Source organism: Nannospalax galili, unplaced genomic scaffold, assembly GCF_000622305.1.
Source record: "Nannospalax galili isolate Female #2095 unplaced genomic scaffold, S.galili_v1.0 scaffold323, whole genome shotgun sequence".
NCBI classification, from domain to species: Eukaryota; Metazoa; Chordata; class Mammalia; order Rodentia; family Spalacidae; genus Nannospalax; species Nannospalax galili.
The window spans coordinates 1,369,508-1,380,156 of NW_008350329.1; the positions used below are offsets into that span (position 1 = coordinate 1,369,508).

General features: G+C 39.6%; 1 protein-coding gene across 7 annotated transcripts in view; it reads right to left on the minus strand.

Moving 5' to 3' along the window:
* Positions 1 to 10,649, minus strand: part of Ccdc138 (coiled-coil domain containing 138) — a 138,843-nt gene that overhangs the window by 107,948 nt on the left and 20,246 nt on the right. For 5 of the 7 annotated variants that reach the window (XM_029570651.1, XM_017801785.2, XM_029570654.1 and 2 more), the window contains 2 exons: positions 8,991 to 9,172; positions 838 to 996 (listed from right to left, as the gene is read on the minus strand). In XM_029570651.1, the coding sequence (XP_029426511.1) occupies positions 838 to 996; positions 8,991 to 9,172 (341 nt within the window). The remainder of the gene's footprint in view (positions 1 to 837; positions 997 to 8,990; positions 9,173 to 10,649) is intronic. The other 2 variants (XM_017801784.2, XM_029570652.1) reach the window with 2 other exon arrangements.

Consider the following 10,649-nt stretch of genomic DNA (forward strand, 5'->3'; position numbering starts at 1 on the left):
ACATCTTTTACATTTCTCATTTCTTTTTTTTTTTTTGGAAATGATTTCTTAAACAACAGGATATAGTCACAATACCATTATTTTTTTTTAAGATTTATTTTAATTATGTATAAATGTGTATGTCTGTGTGTGGATGTGTGCCCAAGTGAGTGCAAATGCCCTTGGAGGCAAGAAGAGACCATCAGATAGATCCCTAGAGCTGGAGTTATAGGTGGTTATAAGGCACCTGATATAGGTGCTAGAAACCAAAAACATACAACTACCAAATATATGTATGAATTTTGACTAGTTCCTTGATTAAAAAAAATAAATAAAACAAGGGGCTGGAGCGATGGCTCAGTGGTTAAGAGCACTGACTGCTCTTGCAGAGGACCCAGGTTCGATTCCCAGCACCCACATGGCAGCTATGAACCGTCCTTAACTCCAGTTCCAGGGGAATCCAAAACCCTCTTCTGACCTCTGAGGCACTGCATGACATGGGTGCACTCACATACATGCAGGCAATACACTCATACACATAAAATAAAAATAAATATTTAAAAAAAAAAACAAAAAAAAACCAAAGAATTTTTGGCAGCCAGCTGGAAAAATGGATATGGACTATATCTTAAATTGTATTTGACTAGCATTAGTTCTTCGATGTAAGAATAAAAATGACCTTATTCTTAGGAGACACATGCTATGATTTTTGCAAGTACTTGCAAATAAGTGTGTGTAGACAGGTGTACAAAGAGGAGGAAGGGAAGGGTAAATAAGAAAATATGGCAAAATGGTAATAATAAATGAATCTAAGAAAAAAAAGAGAAATTACTCTAAAATCAAATGCTATAAAATTACCTCCTTTAAAATTTGAAATCTTGTCATAACCTCTTCTTCAACACCTTTAATTTTGTTCAAGGCATTTTCATGTCTGGAAAGTAGCTGCTCTCTTTCTACTAAAAAACATTCTCGTTTTTGAAGTTCTTCAGCAAACTTCTGTTGTGCTGCAGTTTCACTCTATCAAAATGCATGATTTAAACAACTTTTTAAAAGTTAGTTCACAAACTGCAAACTATATTCTTATCCATTGACACTGGTTTGATCAAATGGTTTTTAGCAATGTAAAATGGAGTTGTCACTTTGAAATAGTTTGGTAGTTCCTCAAAAAGTTAAACAGTTACCATCTAACTAGGCATTCTAAGACAAAATGAAAGCATATATCCACACAAATCAAATATAAATGCTCACAGCAGCATAGTCATGGTAGCCTAAAAGTAGAAACCACCTGTGCTGGTTAATTTTAACTGTCAAATTTTGCACAACCTAGAATCACTTGGGAAGAGTGTCTTAATGACGTTGGCCTGTGGGCATGTCTGTGGGGGACAGTCTTGTTTACTGAAGTAGGTAGGAAGACTGTTGGGGAACCCTGCTGTTAGGGTTGCAGTTTCTCCATGTCCGGATAGCCATGAGCGGCTCGGCGCCTGATGGAGAGACTCCCCTTTTCAGCAGGGGGCCTCCTGCTCTCTTCCTGGCTCACCTTGAAGTACTGCCAAGGATGCCTTATCTGAAACATGACCTCTGGCATAGAAACTACCAGGTTTTTTCTATATGATAATCAGGCACTGTCTGACAGCCTGAAAGATAGAAGCCCACCGCCACATGTAAATAAAGCATACTATGAGCACCTATCAACTGAGGCTTTTGCTACTGCCTCCACACTATAAATTCTCTAGTTTTCCCCCTAATAAACCGGAGCTGTATCACTGAACTTGGCTGGAGCTGTATCACTGAATTTGTCTGGAGCTGAGCTGTTTCATTGCGCCTGGGACCAGCCTGTGATCAGTCTTCCCGGAAGAGCTGCCTTCCGTCAACACTCACTCACGGCTTCTGCGCTCACCGCTCCTGCTCTCCCCCCCCTCGTGGATCGGTGGCCAACGACCCACGAGCCGAGGGGGAGCCTCCCGCAGCTTGCCCGAGCCTCCCGCAGCTTGGCGCAGAGCCTGCCTGCCGCCTGCAGAGCCCGCCTGCACCCGCCACCGCAGAGAGAGACCCGCCGACCAGCAGAAGACCAGCCCATGGTAGGCAGCATCCTTCCCTGGTAAGGGTTCCTGAGCTACGTAAGACAGGAGAGAAAGCTAGGTAAGTAGTAAGCAAGGAGCACCATGCACTTCTCTCTGTTTTCTACTGTGGATATGATATTTAAGCTCCTGTCATCGTCATTTCTTCACTGCTTCCTGGAACTGTGAGCCAAATTAACCCTTTTCTCCCCTATGATGATTTTATACCAGGGTATTTTATCCCAGCAACAGAAACGAAATTAGGACGCAACCCAAACATTCAGCAAACGAGTAGATAAAGAAAATGTAGCACATAACACAGTACTATTTAGCAATGAAAAATGTACTGATATATAACAGAAATCAATCTTTAAAATATGCTAAATGAAAGGATCCAGTCATAAATTACTATATGTATCATAGGATTCTATTATGCAAAATATCCAGAGTAGACAAATCTATAGAAACAGAAAGTAGAGAAGTAGTTGCCCTTTTGGGGATGATGAAATGTTCTAAAAGTAGTAGGGATAGTAGTACAACTCTGTGAGTATACTAAAGATAATTATACACTAAAAATTAATATGCATTTCCCCTTGACTAAATTTTACTGTACACATCCAAATGCAAACAATCTCAGGATATTGATCCCATCTCTTAAGTATCTCTACAATTCATCCACTTCTCTGTATCCTTAAGGCCCCATCCTAATCCAGGACATCCCCAGACTGCTACCATCACTTCACATTCTATCCTCTCTCTAGAGCTCAACTACTTATACTAGCTTAAAACACAAACCCATACATAGATACTAGAGTTAGAATTAGGAGTGTCCAACCCACAGCCCACAGGCGACACATAGCCTAGACAGCTGTGAATGCAGTCCAACACAAAACTGTAAGTTTACTTAAAATATAAGATGTCTCTGTGGATATTTTGTTTTGTAACTCAATTGCATAGTTCTCAAACATGAGCAATGTACATGTAGTCATGTTACCGTGTCAGACAAAATAAATGTATGTATGTTCTCATAACCTGTGGGCTATGGGGTGGACAGCCCTCAAAGTCTTATGTATTAAAGGCTTGATCCCCATAGTGGTGCTAATGGAAGGTGTTGGAACCTTTAAAAGGTAGAGCCTTATGAAAGGTCTTTAGGTTACTGTGCATGTGGCTCTCAAAGCATATTATAGGACTCTGGATCCTTCTCTCCTTTGCTCCTGGCCAACATGAGCACCACTTTTGTTTTGTCGATGCTTTGACCATCTGCTGTCATAGCACAGACACAAAAATACAAGACCTATCAGTCATGGCTCAAAACTTCCAAAGCTATCAATAAAAAAAATAAACCCTTTTAATTTTTTTAAATTGAAATGGTATCACCTTATGTTGCCCAGGCTGGTCTTGAAGTCATATGCTCAACTGATCTTCAGTCTTTCAAGAAACTAGGAATCCAGGTATATACCACCACAAGCCAAAAATATTTGGTTATATAAGTTGACGGGTTCGAGTATTTTGTTATAGAGACAGACTGCTTACTAATTAAATAAGTAACACTCAAATAAGATGTTTATCCAAGATCAATGTTGTGACTATTAGGCTAATACTTTTTTTTTTTGAGGCAGGGTCTCCCTGTAGCCCTAGCTGTCCCGGAACTCAGAATGTAGACCAGGCTGGCCTTGAACTCACAGAGATCCCCCTGCCTCTACCTCCCAAGTGCTGGGATTAAAGGTGTTCACCACCATGCCCGGCTAGGCTAATACTTTTTAAAAATTTATTTTTGTTTATATGTGTATGAGTACTTTGCCTGCATGTATTTGCACCCACATGTACAATGCCCAGGGAGGCCAGGAGAGGGCATTCGATTCTCTGACACTGGAGTTAAGGATGGTTGTTAGCCACCACATAGGTACTGGCAACTGAACACTGGGTCCTCTGCAAGCATAGCCAGTGCTCTTAACCACTGAGTCATTTCTTCAGCCCCATGCTGATACACTTTAACTCCAAATCAATCCGTCCTAAATTAAAACCTTGATCTTTTTCCTAAAATTCACTTTTCCTTCACTCTACACAAACCAGGAATTAAGAATCAAGTTAGAGGCCTTACTCCTTCTACACTTCTTCCAAGTCATTACACCAAGTCCACAACAGAGCTCTAATCTCCCTTCAGTTCTTGTCACCAGTCCAGTCCATGTTACCATTATGCCTCTCACCTAGGAACCTACAACAGAATCCTATCTAGTCTCCCAAATTCCATATCTGTACTTCCCCCCAATCTGTTCATATAAACATACACAACTGCTTATATAATTGTCCCACTTTAAAAACCAACAGTTTTATATTTTTCTTTAATCAGGATCTTCTCATATAGGAATGGCTCAATCTAGGCTAAATCCTCATTCTTTAGGATTTAACTTAAATATTTGTAGAAAAAAAACTTTATCAAACCTCTCAATCTCCCTCACTCAGGTATCTGTCATAGAATCCTATTAATCTTCCATTTAAGTCCATAACATTGGCTGTGGTGGTATATGATTGTGGTCTCAGCACTCCAGCTAGGGCTGGGGATGGAGAACTCAAGGACAGCCTAACAACATGAGTTCAAGGTCAGCCTGGGTTATATAATAAGATCCTCTCTCAGAAACATTTTTACAATTATATGAGTATTCATGATTTACTTCTAACAAGCCACATGCAGCCAGGGCCACACATGTTACTCATTTGCATATATACTAAGCATTGAATATAGGAATATGTAGTAATAGGCACTAAAATATTTGTTGAATGGATGAAATCACATCATGTGACAAAAATGTATATGCTTAATGACAACTACAGAATAAATTTTAAAATGAGACATAACTAGAGGCTAATTAAACCATATTAATCCCCTTCATTTCATTTTTTACTTTTTAAAATTGTGTTTGCTGCTGGGCATGGTGGCGCACACCTTTAATCCCAGCACTGGGGAGGCAGAGGCAGGTGGATCTCTGTGAGTTCAAGGCCAGCCTGGTCTACATAGTGAGTTCCAGGACAGCTGGGGCTACACGGAGACCCTGTCTCAAAAAGACCAAAAGAAAAAAAAAAATTGTGTTTGCTATAATATATCCTTTCAAGTTTGTTGTTAAAAATCATTTTTTACTGTCAGTCCTTTGATTAAAAACCTGTAAGAGCAGGGCATAGTGGATCTCTGTGAGTCCAGGCCAGGCAGGGATACACAGTGAATGTCTCAAGAAAAAAGAAAACAAAAACAGAACAAGAGTGGTGCTTAAGGGGAGACTGTTAGACCATGGACAGGGCTAGGGTTGAAGGCCTGTGCCACTCACCAGGCCACGCTCTTGTTCTGTTCCTTGTATCCCAATGTCATTCCCACTCTTCTCCCCTCTAAATTCTACCTTTGGGTCAAGGACTAGTCTTTCCCTAAACTCTTCTAGTGATTTAGGCTAAAAATAATCCTTTTAAAAATTCTATGGTAATTACAATTTCAATTAATTTGAGAGGATGAGATACTGTTTTTGAAAAGTGTTTAACTATAGGCTGTAGTGGAGCATGCCTTTAATCCCAGCACTTGGGAGGCAGAGGCAGGCAGATCTCTGTGACTTCAAGGCCAACCTCAATGAGTTCCAGGCTATAACTTCTGCTTTCTTCTCTTTCCAGACACTTGATAAACACACATATTACACTCTTTAGGAGTGACGGCTCAGTGGTTAAGAGCACTGGCTGCTCTTTCAGAGGACCAAAGGTTTAGTTCCCAGCACCCACATGTAGGTAACAACTGTTCCTAACTCCAGTTCCAGGGGATCCAACATCTACTTCTGACCTCTGTGGGCACTGCACAACATAGGTGCACTTACATACATGCAGGCAAAACACTCAGTGGTTAAGAGCACTGGCTGTTCTTGCAGACGACCCAGGTTTGATTCCCAACACCCACATGGTGGCTAACTGACCCCATATAGTGGCTAACAACTGTCAGTAACTCCAGTTCCAGAAGATTTTAACACCCTCTTCTGGCCTCTTCGGGGAAATGTACACATGTGGTGCACTCGCATACATGCAGGCAAAACACCCATACACATAAAATAATAAAAATAAAACATTTTGCCAGCTGTGGTGGCACACAGCTTTAATCCCAGGACTTGGGAGGCAGAGGCAGGAGAATCTTTGTGAGTTGGAGGCGAGCCTGGTCTACATAATGAGTTCTAGGCCAGCTGGAGCTACAGGGAGACCCTGTCTCTCAAACAGACCTAAATAAATAAATAAATATGCCTTTAATCTCAGCACTTATGAGGCAGAGGCAAGTGGATCTCCATAAGATGGGAGCTGGCCTACTCTACATAGCAAGTAATAAAATTTCTGGGGCTACAGGGAAACCCTGTCTCTCAAATAGACATACATAATAAATAAATAACAGATAAATAAATAATAAACAATTTTTTAATTAAGTAAACCCCAGGGGGGCTATAAAGACAACTAAGTACTTAACAGCACAGGCTACTCTTACAAAGGACCAGCACTCACATGGTGACTAACAACCATCCAGTTACAGGGGATCCAATGCCCTCTTCTGGCCTCCTCCCACATTGTACAACATGGGTCCACTTACATACATGCAAGCAAAACATTCATACACATACAATTAATAATTGTTTTTTTAAAAAAGAAACAAACTTCAGAAATAACACAGAAGCTAACATTCAGAGTTGAATTCTGACAAGGGGCTTTTTTTTGTTTTTTAACTTTGTATTGTTGTTTTTTGGGTTTTTTTTTTTTTTTTTTTTTTTGACAGGGTCTCCCTAGTCCCAGCCTGCCTAGAACTCCCTCTGTAGACCAGGCTGGCCTTGATCTCACAGAGATCTACCTGCTTTTACCTCCCAAAAGCTGGGATTAAAGGCATGTGCTACCACACCCAGATGTATTGTTTTTTTTTTCAATTGAATTTTTGCAGTTTTCATACAATATAATTTGATAGTAGATTCCCTCCCCTATCCCCACCTCCTTTCATTGCCCCCTGCCTAATATATATAATGTAATCTACTTTATATATATAATATAAATAAATAAAATAAGGGTTATAGAGTCTAATTTGTTTCCCCAAATGTCCTTCAGTGTGGGTCCATCCACTGGCACCTGGTTAACCTAGTAAGAGTCCCATGCTTGAAAAAGACTGTCTCTGCCCCTCACTCCCTCATTGTCTATGCTGTAATTTTTTTCTGGTTTGAGCCTGCGTGAGACTTGTACATGCTGTCACTGCTGCTGTGAATTCATATAAGTAACTGACCAGTTGTCTGAAAAACTGTTTCCTTGTGGTCATCCATAACCTCTAGCTCTTACAATCTTTCCACTGCCTCTTCTACAATGATCCTTGAGCTTTGTGGTGAGGGGGAGGAGTTGTTTGATATAGGGGTCCCAATGGCCTCAAACAATACTGGCCATTGCCCCTGCTCTTGGTTACCCACCAGAACTGGATGGTACGAGTGCTAAAGACACTGTATACATGAGCTATAGAACAAACAAGGAGAAATCAAGCTGGTGCTGACTTCAGAGGCTCATCTCCACTAGCTAATGTTCATGGTGCTGGAAGGTGCTATACAAGCTACCAGAAGGAAAAAAATAATCATGAACCTTACCCATCTGTGAATCCTGTGAACTACAATGATGACTGGCCTGGCAAGAGATGCCCAGAGGTGCAACAGTGGCACAAATATTATGGGAGTAACCAATCACATTTTAATTGGATTTAAGGTCCACGTCCTAGAACAGAGCCCATACCTGATATCGACATCAGGCTTAGAAACCTAAAGCTAACCAGGTCATAGGTCACAGAGGAGAACTTAATACTATTTTTCTATTCATTATTGTACTAAACTGACTCAATGATTTATTGTTATTGAAATGGCAAAACTAACTCCATTTTGTTCTAGCCTTTTGCCTTTACCCTATGCTTTTGCCCAGTCATTTCCACTGCAGTCAGCCAGGCAGAACATCTCATGCAGGTATTTCTACAATACTGGGAAACTTACAAGTAGCCAGGTAGCATGTCCAGATAGCACATTCTCCCTCCAAGCTATACCTGCATCTCCATGGAGTCCATTGTTTCTACAATTCTGAGAAACTTATTTTTAACTTATCAAAACTTTTTGTTAACTGAAAACCTCTTTGTTAACTGAGTTGCTCCTGGTCTGTTGTAACTATGGTGATCTGATGTAACTATGGTTACTGGCTTTGTCCCTAGCATGATGTAATTATGGTTTTAAGTTTTACAAACCCTGCCCTGCTTCTCCTCACAGTTGAGAGTTCTTTGGGGCATTATTCCCCTCTCTCACCATTGGCTATTAATAAAGGACTCCTAATTTGACCACCACTATATGGCATTCCTCTGTGCATCTCACTCAGTGTTGCAGTTATACCCATATATATATCCATATATCTCTCAACTCTCATCAGAGAAGGTTCCTTATGTAACAGATGGTGATTAACACAGAAACCCGTAACTGGTCAACATGCATAGAACAAGAGGCTGCAGAGCACTTATCCCTGAATAGGACACAAGGGACTTCTTTCATAAGTACTTAAAGCAAGGAATTTAGAACATCTTCAAAAAACCCAGGTCCTCTACAAGAGCAGCCAATGCCCCTAACTGCTGAACCATTTTTCAGCATCCCCTGCCAAAACCCCACATTTTCATTAGCAAATTTTATATATTATAGATGGATGGCCTGAAAATAAACCTAAGTCTAAAACCTGCAACACACCTAGCAATAAAGCACCACTGCTTTTATTTTTCTCTCAGTCACTACAGTTTTCTATTCAACAGTTCCTACAAATTACATCTTCTCCCCTCTGGCCTTGCCTTGATCCATTTGTGTATACATCAAATGAAAACCCCTTATGTTGAAATTTTGCATATATATAATCTTAGAACACAAATATTTCTGAGATCTCCATTCAGTACTTTACCTGCAGTTTCATATGTATATGAAATAATTCATCATATATTTGATTTATCTGAAGTAGAAGTAAGCTCTGCTTATCTGACACTTTAGACTTTGGAGAGATGGCATGTTTCAAAAGAGAGTCATTGGAATCACTGCAGCATTCAGTCTGGAGTCTTGATGAGGCCACATTAGTTGGCAGGACATCTGCAAAAGTTTTAAAAATTCTCAGACATAGTATTCTTCCAGAAGAGTTGCTTTCAATAAAAATTATAGTATTATTTAAAAGTTTGGAAAGGATAATATAGCAAAAATGGTAAAGACTGTAACATAACATTTGCATAAAGTGTAAATGAACACTCTGTAGTGTGCAATATTTCAAACTACAATGTGGATGGAAACACTCATGCATTACCTAGCCAAGGTCAAGACATGGAATGTCACCTCACAAATCCCTACCATATTTCTCTACCTTCCCTGAAACCAAATTAACTACCAACCCAATTATAGTGCTTATCACTGCCTTTACTTTTCAATTTCCTCTGGCTACACTGAAAAAGTCTGTGTTTTTCCTATTGTAGATTTTATGTGCCTGTAAGTTAACAAAATCTCTATAAGCTTCTCCTTTAGATATTAACATGTTCTCTGAAATCTATCCATGCTGATTTCAGAATGATTTACAAATCTTTACTATTTTATTCAATTTCATAAAGACATGGCAACATCCTGCCAGATGGGTATTTAATGTTTTTTGACTATACAGACTTTACAGTCATACACCTGGATCCTGCTACACATGTTCAAGAATTTCTCTGAGGTATATAATTAATAGAAAGATTGCTGAGTTTAGGGTAATGTGCAGGTTCAATTTTACTGGTGATGACAAACTGTTTTCCAAAATGATTATATCTAATGCCAACAGGAATGGATAAGTTTCTCTTGCTTCATATCCCCAATAACACTGTATAGAACAGAACTTACTTTCTGCTAGTTATTAAAGATAATTTTATAAATGCTCTCCTGCAACAAAGGAACCCTTATACATTGCTTGTGAAAATGTAAATTAGTTCAGAATCTATTAAAATCAATTTGGAGGTTCCTCAAAAAAAAAAAATCTTCCATATGACCAGTTATATCATTTCACTTCTGGTATTTACGTGAAGGACTCTAAGTCAGTGTATCACAGAGATACTTGTGTATCAATGTTTATTGCAACACTAGTCACAAAAGCTATGGAAACAACGCAGGTGTTCTGCAACATAGAAAGGATAAATAAAATGGGCTATCACACACACACACACACAAACAAAAGATACATAAAATTATGTATATGGAAGTAGAAGCAAAATTTCTAGAGGCACAAAGAGGACTAATGGGAAAAAGAGTGAAAGGGGGGAAGAGTATGAAGGAAACATGTTCAAATTACATATAGCTGTATGAAAATAACCCTATGAAACCCAGTGTCACAAAGAGTATATGCCAATAAAAATAAATATATAAATAATTGTCACGCCATCTCCAATGAAGCCCACGTGAGATCCTCCGTGGGTTGAGGCTGGAACTTCAAGGAAGGTTGCCTCTTGGAATTGGTTGTGATAAGAAACATGCAGTGTACCTGGCACGCTCTTACTTGCTATTAATTTTCTAACTGTCACTGTATCTTGGGCTTTCTGGGGGCCCAGAA